Consider the following 16,171-nt stretch of genomic DNA (forward strand, 5'->3'; position numbering starts at 1 on the left):
TATTTACATGTCTTAAATGATTCCAGGGAGCTTAAATGAACTTAACAAACTAGAATAGTATTAAATTTAGGAATACAAATTAATAACAACAGACTTAAAAATAACAGGATGATGGTTTTTTACATAATAAAAATATGTTATTTTTTGTTTTGTTTTTTTTCGCATATTTTGTATTCCAAAAGAGGTGACAAGTTCGTTTTTGCATAGGATTTAAATTTATAATTATTAGCGCATGCCTAAATATAATAGGATTTTATCATCTTAGTACAATATAGTTAGCTTTATGTTTACTCTTTTTGCAGCCGAAAACGTATGTATGTAGATTAATAAGCGTTTCAAAAATTATGCTACCACAAATTCCTTATTTTATTTACCGAAAAGTACATACATACATATCAGGAATTTCGTTACCCAAAGAGTCTATGTAGTTAAAATTTGTGCACAAAATTCAAATAGTAGTTAACAAAATTTTTTTAGTTTTGCAAAAATAATAGGTACAATACATATATGAGAAGAAATAACTAAATGGTTTTAAATAGGATTGGTTATTTTATGTGAATATATTGCTTTTACTTTGAAATAACTTCTTTACAGTTACTATTACTATGGAATTTTTGTTTACACACGGATATGTCGGTCATGTTGCGTATAGATCGCTATTGTTGTTGGTGTTGTTTTTTTATATATTTTTTTTTTTAAGTGAAGCTGATAGCAAGTGCAGAATAAGCTGCTTATCAAAGGATAAAGGATGAGCTTAGAAATCCGTTATATGAAATTTAAAAATGTAGAACGGGCGTTGGTCGATAAAGCAAACGAAACTAGAGGAGCACGCACAATATTATATTAAGATTAAGATATCTCACTACAAGTATTGTTTTGCACATCCTGATTGGAGTAACACAGACCTTTTAAAGAAATATAAATTGGGCAGCAATAATTCCTGGATTATTCCCTTTTAATGGCGCCGGATGCTTAATAGCTAAACATTTTTTAACTTTTATGATTCAGTTCATTTCCAAATTTGTGCTTTCTATTTTAATTATTTATTAGTGGGGCAAAAAATAGCCACCGACCGAGTCAAGTACTGTCACTCGAGTAGGACTCGAATCGTCGCATACGACATCACATTACTCGTCACGTTAAAACACATTTTTTCGGATTATGACATACGTGAACGTACTCTTTATCCCATTGAGCTTATACGATTGACATATGACGTAATTTTCTTTTGTATGGTTTTCGATCCGAGAACGGATGTTACGATTCGATCCCAGTATTCACCAAAATTCGTCCGGAAAATTTTCTGCTGCTAAAACTTTAATGCTTTATTTCCAACCAAGGTGTACCACTGCAGAAGCAGCTTCTACAAAATTGTAGAATCGTTACAATAGCTCCAACATAGCGAACTTCAGTTTCATTCGGCCAACAACCGTATTAGGAACCAATTTCTTTTAGATGGATCCGGTTTTTTGTTATTCGTCCTCTTCGAAATGCATACTTTTTCTGCACTTTTATGAGCTACGTATATTTTAAACAAATTAAAAAATTGGTATTTGCATTTAAAGAACATACAAAGTTATGTACCTTTCTCTTGAAATTATAACAAACAAAAACACTGCATTTACATTTATTGTGCAACCGTAAGGAGAAAGCAAGAACTGCTAATTTCGTCAGCATATACATATCGATGGCTGAGTGGAAGATCGACATATCTCAGCTGCCGATTCAAAAACGCCCTATATCAGCATATTTTCAATATATTTTGAAGTGAGATAGGGCGTTTTTGAACCGAATTTTGAGATAGGGTGTTTTTCAATTAAATTCTGAAATAGGGCGTTCTTGAAAAGTTTTTTGAGATAGAGCGTTTTCGAACTGGCTGCCGAGATAGGTCGATCTTCCACTCAGCCATCGATATGTGATTAATCAAAGGGAGGATGGTATATTAATTGCTTTTTTGCACACATCAACACGGCAGTTTTGTCAACAAGAGATATTTTATTTATTTACATACATTTAGACTGGCAATTCCTGAGTGTTTGTTTTAGTTTTCGTTATTATGTTAGTATGTATAAGGTGTCTTTTTATAGATATTACTACTTAGTTAATTTTGTTCTTTTCTTTTCTCTTAAGATTATTTTCTAAAAATGGCAAAGCTTTAACGCGAGTAAGAAATTTTGGTAAAAGAAAGAGAAGACAAGCGTTAAAAAACTTAAATATTCGTGCCTACTGTTTTAACCAAAATATTGTTCTAAAAATGTACATATGTATTTATTATGGCGATATTCACTGAAACTGTTTCTAAGTATGTATCAGTCTTTCGTCAAGAGTCTTTTTTGTAGTTGCTGCTAGACGTGTTCGTTGTAATTTACTAAATGCAGAAAATTTCCAACTTTTTTTTCCGCTGCCGCATTGAATATTTAAATATGCATGTGTGTATATGCATATCAGATATAGATAGATATTACCAGAGATGCAAATGAGCTTAGTTAAATTGCTTAGTCGATGGCAGTTTCGAATGATATTTAGGTTAAAAGATCGAAAGAGTTATGAGGTTTCTTGGAAAGTTTTTGCAGTTGTTCATTTATTCAAATTAAAACAAATAATAAACAGTTTTTTAATTGATTTAACACTTTATATTTGACAATTGTTATTTAAAAAATCTGGGGCCCTTTTTCACAATGTAGAGTTACTTCATATTCGGAAGATAACTGTACTTAGATCTTCAGTACCACGGCCCTTAATGTTCATTTGTTTCGCAATATCTATAAGCAAACAAAAATTTAAATTCAGCAGAATATTTAAAATTAAAAATTTGAAAATTTCGGCTACGATCGGTTTTTTTTTTGTTTTAATATAGGTTTTCATTGAATGAAAAATTCGCGTTAGTAACTTGCAACGCTACGCAATATTCATACAAATGTCGAAAAAAAAATCGTAAATGTGAACATATTTACTTTCTCCTTACGTTTACTTATTTTTTTACTTGAATCTTGGATAAAAGCCATGGTGGGCAATAAGAAATAAGAAATAAAGCATAAACAAAGGTAAAGCTAAACATTTTCACAAATCAAACAATTTAGTCTAAGAAAGTAAGAAAGTAAAATTATCTAATTACGCGCAAACTTAAAATCTACAATAGCGAATGCTATAGGAAAATCTCAAGATTGTGTACATTCTCAAAATATTTACGTTAGTTACTTCCCACATCACACATGTCACAACTAATCCTCACATTTCACATTACATTTTCTTACTCTTCTCCTTTTTCTGTTTGCACACATGCAACATAGCTTAAAGTTACTTTTGAATATTTACTTTTCGTCCGCTTAATTTCGGCCATTAAAGCTGCTGCTTTTAGTTAGTTTAAATCGGTTTGTGTTGTTCACTTCTCCTCTTAAGCCTAATACACATTTTACTTTACGTTCTTACTTACACAAATTTTATAAATTATAGTTTAAAATTACAAATACAACTTTTAGTGCGTTAATAGAATGCTCTGCATCAATATAACAGCTTTATAAATTTCTCTGTTTTCCATATTTTTTCGGTTTTTTATGTTAATTTTTAATTAGGTATTTTAAGGTATGTTCTTCTCTTTAGGTAATTTTTCCGCCCGTTTCCACTTAATTTTCTTTTTTTTTTGTTCTTAGTAAATCTACATACAAATTCAGCAGAAAACTAAAAGGAAGGGGTGTGTAAAGAAGGCTCTCATTGCACATTGTTCAGCACTTAAAATGCAACGAACGCAAGACGCTATGCCACAGCCTTCTCCTTACTTAATAGTTCACTTTACACCCGTTTGTTCAAGCCAAAATGGCTGCGTACTACAACTACAATCAGTTCTTCACTTTATCCTCGACCGTAATATTGGCCAGAGTCTTCTTTATGCGTAGCGCCGTAAGACGGGCCACAGGATTAGGATACCAGCACTCCTTCATCACTTTCGCCATGCCGTGCAACACTTCGGAAGCATGCCAGCGATTTGGTATATTTGGACGCATTTTATCGATGCAAACCACCTGCAAATTATTTCGTTAATATTACGTATACATGTGGCGTTCACAGGACTCACCTTCTTCATCTCCTCAATACTCGGATCGGGTTGCACAACATCATAGTAGGGCAACTGATATTCATCATAAATCATGCCAATGTTGCAACGACGAGCAATTTCCCACAATATCAGGCCGAATGCGTATACATCGGCACGCTTATATGAATCGAAATGCTGCGCATTCATACTCTCGTCCAGCACCTCAGGTGCCATATAACGCTTAGTGCCGACGCGATGTGTTGAAGGTATGTCAACGGAATCATTCTTTTCCACATGACGTACAGCCAAGCCCAGATCACCTATCGCACAGCTGAGATTGGATTTGACGAGAATATTCTTTGATTTGAGGTCACGATGAGCAATCGCCGGTTTACCACGTGTACCCACAATATCCATGTGTAGGTGAGCTAAACCGGTGGCGATTGAGAGCGCCATATTGAGCATAGTTTTTGTATCCACGGTATGTGTGGTGAGGTAATCGAATAATGAACCATTTTCGTGGTAGTCAGTGACTAGCCAAAGCTGCGTCCAAGTGCCATTATCTGCCAAAGAGAAAGAAAGAAGATTATTATTGCAAGTGAATAACATTCTATAAATAAAAAGATCCCCCCCAGCAAAACGTTTGGCCAATGAATAAAGGAAGCGCGTTAGTAATAGGTTGCGGGGCAAGGTATCTACGAAGAAGTTTCGTCATAAAAATGTTATATGCTAGATGATCTTGTTAATTGAGTCGGTTATGCACAAATCTGATTCTAGATATGCGGTTTGGTGAGATTTGAATTTTGTAGGACATCGGCCGTAACTTATGCTATTACCATTTCATTTCCTAGTTATTGCCTTTTGCTGCTGGGATCGAGCTGGTCTCCACACAAATGAAAATAAAGTTTAGAAATCGTTCGAGACGATTTTAGCGCGATAAAATCTTTCGGCCTAGACCTGACACCAGTCTCCATAAACTGCTCCAAAGTGTTAAAAGAATTAAAATTTTATGATAGGTTTTTCTGAATAGAAGAAGATCTTATCAATGCTCGAATATTATTTACGATGATGAGACTTTATTTTTTGGAAGTTATGCAAAATTTCGCAACCAAACATATTAACGCTGATTTGTCATATATTAGGAGTTAATCTGATGCAAATACGCTCCCTATTTCATCGTTTATGTTTACTTATGTAATTTATATCCATCGTTTCCTACCTTTATTGTCGGCAGCAATGAAACCCAAAATATTCTCATGACGCAACATCACAGTTTGATATATTTCAGCTTCCCTGAACCAGGAACACTCCTCACGGCTAGAGAAAATTTTAACAGCCACGTTTTCACCACGCCAACGACCACGCCAAACTTCTCCAAATCGACCCTTGCCAATTACGTGACAGAGTTGTATTTGGCGCGCGATGGAACGCTGTACAAGTAATGGCAAACCAGCTGAAAATGAAAAAATATATACGCGATTAAGAGAGAGAGAAGAATATGTCAAAAGAATACATTCACTCACCAGATCCGGAGCCCGAAGTGGTCATTTCAATAATATCCTGTATAGTGTTGCCATTTAAAATAGGATCGCAAACAGAATCATCCGGCGGGAAGGTACGTCCATGGCTATTGCGTTTGCGACGCTGCCAAAAGCATAGCGACAAAAGAACCGACATGCAAATGAAGAGCGTAGCGCCAAAAATAATGGCGACCAATACCCACGTATTTAGGGGCTCATCAGGCAGGAAATCTAAGTTGAACGTGTTTTGGGAGCAATGAATAAATATGTATTATGATCAGCAGGCCCAGTAACTTTTGAAGAACAAGTTTCGAGTTAAAAATTCATCGACATATTATTTGCCAAAACTTTTAGGGAGCCGTGCAAAGCGTTAAAATGTGAGATGCGTGCATGAAATAAGCTTTTTACATTTACTAACTACTTAGTTTATAAAAGTTCAAAAGGCGATTGGAGGAATTAACACATTGAGAAAATGCATGCAAGAGGATGATTTGTGCGAGGTTAATTACAAAACAAAACAACACATAAAATTTAATAAAAACATATGTACATATATACAAAAAGTGAGTTCGTGCAAATTGGTGAAATTTATTTACCTTTTTTTAATTATTTGCGTTCCTTACACATTAAAAACTACTTTACGTACCTGGGAAGCATCAGTTTTCTATCCTCTCATTTAGCAATGTGAATTAATGCTCTGATACCAAGGATATACATACATATATAAAAAAAAATAGTGCTTTGACCTCCCGATGAAAAAGCTCGTTTACTACTATTTTCAATATTTCCTATTTTGATCTTTCTAGTTCGAGCGCAACAAATAAAAAATTTCAAAACACAGGAAACAATCGATATACTCACGAAACTGTGGGACAAATATAGTAAAACTGCGCTTCTAAATGTTCACTCTGACGTCAGGCTTTTTTTCAAAGGACTTTGAAATTTTAAGATATGATTGATTAAAAAAAAAATTATTTAAACAATACAGAGTAATGTATAGTAAAAATATGCGTACCAAATGAGAGAGAAAATTCTGTAGTAGATTTAAAAACAATAAAGTTTTTTGGTTTACAAGGGCGAATAGGTTTTGCAAATGCGCTTTTAAAAATTTGTATCTTTTTAAGTTAGTAAAGTTTGCACGACGAAATTCGATGATGAGGTCGTGCGTCCTCAAACAATAATTAAAAAAAAATTATAATGAAAATTTTCAAGGATATTTAAGGACAAAATTTGTAAAGTACATTTTCCTTACCCATTCGTTCTTATGCATCAAAAAATTTATTGTGTTATAATTGTGCAGAATTTTTTCTTTTATACGATACCCCTATTGTTATCCTACATTGCACTGAATTTTTTAAATAATTTTTGGAAATAATCATATTTTTTAAATTTCAAAGTCCTTTAAAAATTCTGACGTCAGGGAGAAAAACTAAGTACGCAGATTCACTATAATTTACCCATAGCTTCGCGAATATATTCATTTTTTTGTGTGTGAAATTTACTGGTCGCACGGTGATATATAATAAACTGCAAATAAATGCGCATTTCAAGCTTTGAAAAAAAACTACAAATTCAACAAATCTTCACCAAACTTTCAAATTTCTTATGCAGAATTTTTAAGTATACAGTTTTATAGCCCATTCAATTTTAGTAGGATAAATCAATGCCCGATTTTATAAGTTGCAGTTGTTATTAGGGCTGGGACTATCCGCATATTCGAATATCCGGATTATCCGTTGACGCGGATAAAATCCGGATAGTATGAAAATCCGTTTAATATTCGTATTTTAGGATATCCACTAAAAAATTAACCAATTGGTGAACAATATTCGTTTATTAATTAAATTATGCGCAATATAGAATAAATAGAAAAATGTAAAGGTAACTGGCTGAAATAATCAAAGATGTCGAAATGACAATAACAAGCGAAATGACAACAACAAACGGTAACAATGTTAATAAATTCTTCATTTCATTTAACAATAACCACAATAATGAGCTGTGAGTCCCATGCACGATCGCGTGGCTCTTGATGTCCAGCAATCAGTTGTCAAAGCTATATCAGATGCATAACTAAGAGTTTTTTTTTTAACTTTCTCTAGATCATTGTTATGCATGGCTTGAATTCTGCCGGAAATGGTTTTGCGATAGGGAATTACGTACTCTGGTTCTAGCATATTCACAAAATTCTTGAATCCATCACATTCCACCAATGAAATAGGTAATAAGTCGACAGAAAGTTATTTTAGCTCTTGACGTTCTTTAGACATATACTTCGCGCGAACAGCTTGAGCTACACGCGATGTTCGAACTTTTTCATTCCGAATTTTGTGAAGGTGTGTCTCCAAAGTGTCCGTTTAAATGAACTGCTACTCGGTGTAGACTCTGGCCGAGATCTCATAATTCTACGCATTCTTAGGTCATTGGAGTCCCAATGCATATTTGCAGTCTGTTCGCTACTAGGGGCCACTCGCTGCAAACCCTGAACATATTTTTAGGCAGCGGATCCCAAACCCAACGCATAACTCCGACAAGGAGATAGTCTTTTTGCCATCATGAACAACATTCTGGTTAGAAATGTTGAATATCCTTCTTGGTAGTTGGCATGAACTCAGCACACTTTCAATACCTTGGCAGCTTTGTAGTGTCTTTATGGGCAGAGCATTTCCCTTCTATGGCAGTATGACATTTTGTTGTTCTTGTTATTGTTGTAACGGCTACTTAACCCTGCTAAGCATCGGATAGTCCTCCAATCATTGAAGCTCAACTCACCCAATTCCCACACAATTTTTCATTTTGCTTGGGAAGTTTTTATGTCCATCATCACCTGTTGATCGTCTAGGTCTCTTAATATTTTTTGGTGGACTAATATAGATTATGTTAAATAATTTTTAAATTCATAGCAGCAGTAGGGAGGAATAGATTTGTATGGGATTTCGTTAGCGTATTAATATATAGATAACGAATGGTTTAAAGGAAAGTTTTCTAAACAAACGTTTGAAAAGGAGGCCTTATCCGAGGCTTAATTTTTCCTTTCATTGGCTAGCAGGGCATCCTTTACATCTTATTTTGAAAAAACAGGGAGCCATTTTACTTTGTAATCGTATGTATTTTGATCTGTTTCATGCATTTTTTACTTCCTTATAAACTTACATTGATCTGAATTGTATGTTAAAAAATTAAGCTTACTCGATTTAACGTCGAAACAGTCTCCTTTTGGGACAGGGACTGAACATTCCAGGTGCGTACACTCGTGGCAAAATTCATCCCGCGTTTATAATATACATACATATATATGTATGTATTTATATCTATATTATGACAAAATCGACAAAATCACTGTTAAAAATGTTTACTTTGGTTATGTGAAGAGGAGTTGAACATTCCAGGTGCATACCCACGTGGCACAAATCTCTCTCTGGGTTTATACCATTTTCATGAGTTTTTAAAGATGGAGCTCCTTCAAAAAAAAAATAGTAGATATTTTATCAGCCGTGAAGCAGCTATGATCTTCATTTGAAACTCACTTATATTTTTGAAAAGGATCAGTACATTCCAGGTGCATACACTCGTGGCGCAAATGAGTATCGGATTATTGGCTGATATCAAAGTGGACGCTGCTTAACTGATACATATATAAAAATGCTGCCTTTAGTGCGCACCGTTCATCCGATTTCAATGAATAATAATACATCTAAGGCTGTGGATTTTAGTATCGCATTATACTTTATTTAAATGAGAACTTTTAACTGCCCGCGAAATGAGCTTAAATTAAGAGAACTATCACTGGGAAGTCAAAGCCAAACAAGACGAACATCTGGCAATGTTTTATCCTTTTATGGGAAAATAATCTAAATGAACCCAACAAAATAATAAGCGTAGCATTTTAAGTCAAGTTGAACCACTGACATGGGTACTTTTTGGAGAAAGTCAAACTTAACTAAGAAAAAATTATTTAGTCAGAACGAAGCGCTATTAAGGGTTATTTTGATACCAATACGCACTTCAGGGTATGCCGTTTTCATAATATTTACGATGGAAAACTTATCGATTTTTAAGAAGAGAAATTCCATTCACTGGCACTGTCATTTAAAAATTCCTCAAATGTTTACAAAGGTCTATGTGAAAAAATGCAAGCGATTGAGTTCAACGTTTCCTCAGTCAATGGCCCCTTAATTGTTTTAGAAGGACCTGACGTCAGTTGCATATTATCGCATTCCCTATTGGCGTACTTTATTGTCTGAACTGTCATCCTAGAATTTGGTTACCCTTAAAAAAAAAAAGAGTTAAAATATAGCGATTGCGGCATTTAACTTAAGTGTCATATGTCAAAAGTTTGAATGATGGTAGGCAAATCGTAAACAAAATGGCATAGCCCAAAAAAACCACATTGCAGTAAAACGGTATTTTTTTATAATCACCTCAGGCAATGATTCACCGAGGAATGTGCATATCAAGAAAATGCAGAAGCTGCATAGGCTGACATTTTGATTGAGCGTGCAAAGTCTTTGAACTTGGCCAGTATATCTAAATTCCAAAACACTCCAAACCAGGAATGTAGAGGTTCAAAATCGAATACGTAAATATGTATGTATCACACGACGACATGTCATACGACGTCATCAGCGCACGCAAAGAAAAACAAGCTGTGTGTAAACATACCAAAGATTTACGGAGGAATGGGTGATTCAGAAGGAGTAATTAAGACATCCATACAGGCATACATATATATGTACGTACGTACGGGTAGTGTGGAATGCATGGTGGTTGACACTTTTATTGTTTCCAAGCAGCCAGACTGTCCCTGCACATAGGCACAACCCAGCCCGGCTTACTTACAATCGACTGCCTTAGTGACGCTTTCACCCAGACAGCCTTGTAGACGGTTTTAGAAAGGGGTGCTGCCGTTGCATTCGCCGGAGCCGGAGCCGGAGCCGGAGCCGGAGCCGGAGCCGGAGCCGCCGCCAACAGCACTTGAGGCAAAGCGAAAGATGTCTGCTCCACTTGCTGAAGTTGTTGAGCAATAGCAACAACAACAAGACAAAAGCAATAGCGACAACAACCGCAACCGGCGCGGCACATACAACGGCGGCAGCACTCCTTTTTAAATAAAACACTGTCTGACTTCTTTATCCATCAAGTCAAGCCAGCTGGTAAACGGAAAAATGCTGACAAACTGTCTGCTGAATGTTGAAAGAGGAAAAGGCAGGCGAGCAAAACAAAGTTCATTAGAACTTTAAAATGGCGAGAAATCAACAACAAACATCATCGCCAACATAAGTTCATAAATTGGAAAGGCGCCAGCGCACTATTTAAAGAATCAGCTAAGGCACTAACCACCAACAAGCCTCAGAAGAATGATGAACACGACGGTGCGATGGCGTGGGATGTTGTGAGCTGGCGTGCGATGTTGTGGGCTGGTGGCACAGTTGGCATGGTTTGAGTGATAGACGACCTGTGAATTATGTGAATGAAGCGTTGCCTGAATGAAGAACGGCAGCAAAGCGTTCGTCAAAGCCGCCATTAAATACGAGTATCGTAGCAAAAGAGGAGCGGAAGAAAGAAGCGCAAAATATTGGTGACGGAGTAAATGCACAGAAATGGAAATAAAGTTGCATGAAGGAAGCCTGACAAGTCCAGGTAGAATCAATTGGTGTGTAAGTGGATGCGATGTATGTGTTTCGATACCGTCGATGGCTTTTTCCTACTTTGTCTTTTCAGAAACAAAAATTCTAGCGCAAAATTAAAACAAAAAACTTGGGCAATGAAAAGTTCAGTAGTCAGTTGTCTCCAGGAACGTTGAACCGGATCAACCGTTTTTTCTACTAATTAACTGGACCAATAACCGAACCGAAATTATACACAAATGTTTGATCCGAACGGAACACGGAACCGCCTTTTACAGAGGTTTAATATTCGATAACGAACAATGAATTTTCCTGCACTTTTCTTTTTGCTTTTAACATCTGACAGTTTTTTACTACGTATGGCGTATGATACAAATTATTTATGTTTTTATATACATATATATATATATTTTTTTTTTTGATTGTTACGGAATAAAAATAACCCAAAGAAATATATGTATGTACATAGTTTAATTTTTTAATACTAGAAGCGTTGAACAGAGCCGAACCCAACTGACTCAAAGCAAAATAAAACACAGTTTTGACGAACCTATGCAAAAGAGCAAAACCGGTTCGAACCGCTGAAGCGAACCGACCAAAGTTTTCATCCGGGTCACCTCCCTAGTTGTGTGTCGCAGGCATAACATCTGCTTCTGAATTGCTTTATCTGTGATTGGCGACTTTTCGAAGAAACGAAACAATCTACAATTAACATCAAAAGCCGTATTTCTGTTGAGATGGGCGGGCATTGTTGTTAGTTTTAATTCCTAATCTACATAATAGACCCAACTGAATACAATTTTTGTAAGCTTAATTGGTCGCACTGAACTTTGAAAGTAAGTAAAAACAAATCTTATCGAAGACATTGAACACTTCCCAGTAGATAATTTCAGGAGTTAGAAGGCCTACCGAAAGGCCTTCCTGAGAGTCAAGAGGCCTTCCACTCTATATTCCTTTTTCTCCTTTCTTTTTTTGTGTGGAGTGGCACAAATTGAAGGGCTTCTTCTTTAGCTACCTATGGAAGGCCTTCCAGAAGGGCTTTTATAGGACGTACTGCAGAAGGCCTTTTTGAGGAGTTATTTTAAAGTTGTTTCCTTAATTTTGCCTTAATTTGCTTAAGGTTTATATCAAATATGTGTAATTGTAACTTAAAATTATAAATGGACAAGGCCTTCTAGAAGGCATGCAAGCAAGCACTTTTTTCAGCCCTTAGAATGGCTTCTAGAAGGCATGCAAGCAAGCACTTTTTTCAGCCCTTAGAATGGCTTTACTTAGGAGAAGGCCTACCTAAATTATCTTCTGGGTTAAATCATACTGGTGCTTTTCTTAGCAACAGATCTTAAATATAATACAGTTTTGTGAAAGAAAATTTGCAAACATCAACGCGAAATCAAAGCTAGAATTTAATGGGCTATAAAACTGCATACTAAGAATTTTTCTAAATAATTTTAATCAAAAGTTTGTTGTTGTAAAATTTTGTTGAAATTTTGTAATTACTCTACAGCGTCTGAAATTTAGACTTATATGGTTTTTGTTAGATAACGATTTTCATAAAAAAAAAATAATAAAAATTAAACAAACAAAAGCTACATAGTCAAAATTGGTCGAAATGTCGAGCCCCTTATTATTTTACCCCGTGACTGTATGTTTTTGCGAATAAATCACGTTTGAACAAAAATAGTTTTTTGATTAGAAAACTAGTAGTAAAAACATATTTTCGTAGCAAATGCAGAATATTATTTATGCCCTTTATAGTGAGTTCACCACTATACGCCCAACAATTGTAATGATAAGCGCGATCAGGCCAGGGGGACTTTCTTTGTTATCGCCCGTTCGAACGTCACAACAATTTGCAATGCGTGTGCACACTTATCATCAAAAATAGTTATATGTAGTAGAAATAGTACTATGTAGTTGTAGTTGTATTAGTAGTACAGTCTCAACGAGCGAGATTAAGCAACTAAAAATTGTATGTACTACGAGTAAGCAGCAGAGCAGCGATTGTATTGTATTGTTAAAAATGCGGGCATGTGCGAATGCACGTTCACATAAACATACATATGGACATACATACATACATACATACATACATACATACATACATACATATGTAACTATGTATTAGGTATGTATGAATATCAGCGAGGAATAAGTAGGTATAATATTTATTTACAAATGTTTAATTTGATATTGATTTAGATTTTTCACCAGACAAGTGACACTTTAGGCGACGTTAATCACCAGACGATGAGACTTAGGTTTCGTGCCGCACAAAGAAAACACATCAATATTTATCATCAAAACATATGAACATACACACTAGCATCTTATTTATTAGGCTTAGTTAAATAAGTAGAGGTTTTTTTTTTTTATAACTATTTATTATTCCATTGAAACTATGAAAAACAAACTGATAACAATTTTCTAGACCGCTAAGGTAGAGAGCAGTTTCTGTATTTTCGGCACCAGCTCGTCTTTAAACATAGACAAAGGTAATCAGATTATTTTGACAGCAAAGACACTAAACACAAAAGGCTAGCATCTCACCAGACTAGAGACTGACACCAACAACAAAATATTAAGTTTTTAAATCATGCAAACTATGCATTTTCGGAGAGAAATTAACCTAGCATTATTTGAGAATTGGGGTTGAATTCTTTTTACGGTCGTTGTCGTCAAGCTCAACTAACGGTAGGCCCAGTAAACGTGCTGTTCTTCCGACGGGAGAGGGATGTTAGTGTAGTTGGGTTGAGGTGGGCATGCGCAAAGGTGGTTGGTGCCTTCACATACACGACATAGCAGTTTTTACAGACCTCTTAGAGCAAATATGAGTTTAAAATGATAAAGATAAAGAAATAAATTAAAAAACCGAGTTCAAAAGTTCGAAGAAATTCCCCTTTGATACCGAAAAGCCAAGCGAAATTGAACTCTTCTTGATATTTAAAGAAATACCAGAGTTACTGTTTCAACCTAAAACATCATCTGAATTTTTAAACGCAGAAAATATTTTCAAGTCTTCAGGTACAGAAGAAAATTGACAAACGAAAAAAAGGGACTAATATCGTTTATAAATAAAACAAAGAGTAAAGGTCCTGAAATACATACTGCCTTGAGGCATACGTGATGATACAGTGAAAGGTTCCAAGCATTCACCCTCAATCCTTACCACACATCATCTATTGGATATATAAGATTTCAACCACGTAATACACGTACGAAAACCACGCTCTATAAGTCACTCATCATGCCCGTGCTGGTATATGGCGCAGAAGCATGGACAATGACAACATCCGATGAGGCGGCTCTTGGGGTGTTTGAGAGAAAGATTTTGCGGAAGATTTACGGTCCTTTACGCGTTGGCGACGGCGAGTACCGCAGACGATGGAACGATGAGCTGTATGAGCTTTACAACGATATGGACATAGTGCAGCGAATTAAAATACAGCGGCTCCGCTGGCTTGGTCATGTCGTTCGAATGGACACCGACGCTCCAGCTCTGAAAGTATTCAACTCGGAACCCGCTGGTGGTAGCAGAGGAAGAGGGAGGCCCCCACTGCGATGGAAAGATCAGGTGGAGAAGGACTTGGCTTCACTTGGCGTTTCCAATTGGCGTCAGTTGGCACAGAGGAGAAACGACTGGCGTGCTTTGCTGAACTCGGCCAAAATCGCTTAGGCGGTTACAGCGCCAAAAAAGAAGAGAAGAAGAAGAATACAATTATGTGAGAAACTCCATCAAATGCTTTAGAGAAATCTGTGTAAACACACTCGACCTGAAAAGTTGTAAAGCAAAGTTCACCAAAGGCAGCTAGGTTGGAAACTGTAGACCTACCAGTGATAACTCTACATATTTTCTTTAATAATTCCTTCGAAAATTTTGAGTATAGTAGAAAGCTTCGAGATCGTCCTATAATTGTTCACATCGTTGGAACTTTTGAAAATAATTGTGTTTTTCCAATCATCAATAAAAACTTCAGAAAATAATGAGTTATTAAAAATTAGTTTGAGGGTGCAACAATGGCCGGACATTTTTGGGAAAAAATACTGAAAGCCCATTCTTATCCGTCTGCGTAGAAGCTTTAAAGTCCATTTTTCCATTCTTGATGTCCAAAGAAGCAAGATTTAAGTGGTTTTATTTTTTACTTGCGTGTCATTTTTCATAAAGAAATTAAGCAACTTAGCTTTTAAGGCAGGATGGAACTCAGCAATATCCAACACAGAAAGCAAAAAAAAGATTGGGTACGCCGAGGTAAAGTCTGGGCAGATAGAAGTTCAACCTACTGTCTACCACATCCAGATCGAAATTGAGCCCCGAGTTACGCGGGTCTCTATCAGCAATTGAAGCTAATTTTCTGCTATAGGTGGCGATTTGGTACCCCTATTACGGCTTTCACTGGACGGGTGACTAGTGAAGGCGGTGACAGTCTCCATGTGAATGTCGTTTATTGCCTATATGGTCAGGTTCAGTGGTTATTGCGCGTATTGTTGGACCTCGTCCCTTAATGGAAGAATTTGGTACTCACTGTATGTACATCGCCGTGTCTAGTCGTTGTCTTATGCAGTCCTGGATCCCATCCTTCTTTCTACTCAATGAGATTCCTTAGGTAGCAAAGGGCCTAATATACTGCCTTGGGAGACCCCAGAAAATGCTCAGAAGTTTCACCTTCTGTTGTGATAACACAACGCATATCACTTAATAAAGAATAAATCCATTGCAAAAAACTTAATGGATCACCAAGTAGGCTAACTTAGTAATTAAAATCGCATGAGAAATCTTGTCAAAAGCCTTCGAAAAATCTGTATAAATGCAGCCAACTTGAAATCCTTCAGAAAAAGATGCAATGCAATATACACTGAAAACTGCGAGATTAGTAACCGTAAAAGTATTGGAACAGCTGATTTTTTACAATATATGCAACAATTTTTATTTTAATATTTTTCAGACAATTTTTTGTAAAAATATGGTTCATTCCACAACAAAAAACATAAAAATA

General features: G+C 35.9%; 1 protein-coding gene across 1 annotated transcript; it reads right to left on the reverse strand.

Annotated features, from left to right (window-relative positions):
- Nucleotides 1–2,974: 2,974 nt before the first annotated feature.
- On the reverse strand, nt 2,975–6,437 carry babo (TGF-beta receptor type-1 babo). The gene is made up of 4 exons (XM_017614967.1): nt 5,557–6,437; nt 5,253–5,486; nt 4,073–4,596; nt 2,975–4,019 (listed from the first exon to the last, which is right to left on the reverse strand). The coding sequence occupies exons 1-4, from the start codon at nt 5,708–5,710 to the stop codon at nt 3,837–3,839; spliced, it is 1,095 nt and encodes a 364-aa protein (XP_017470456.1). The 5' UTR covers nt 5,711–6,437; the 3' UTR covers nt 2,975–3,836.
- Nucleotides 6,438–16,171: the final 9,734 nt, after the last annotated feature.

This window comes from Rhagoletis zephyria, unplaced genomic scaffold (assembly GCF_001687245.7).
Source record: "Rhagoletis zephyria isolate East Lansing unplaced genomic scaffold, Rhagoletis_zephyria_1.1 Rzeph_scaffold_00934, whole genome shotgun sequence".
Taxonomy (NCBI): Eukaryota; Metazoa; Arthropoda; class Insecta; order Diptera; family Tephritidae; genus Rhagoletis; species Rhagoletis zephyria.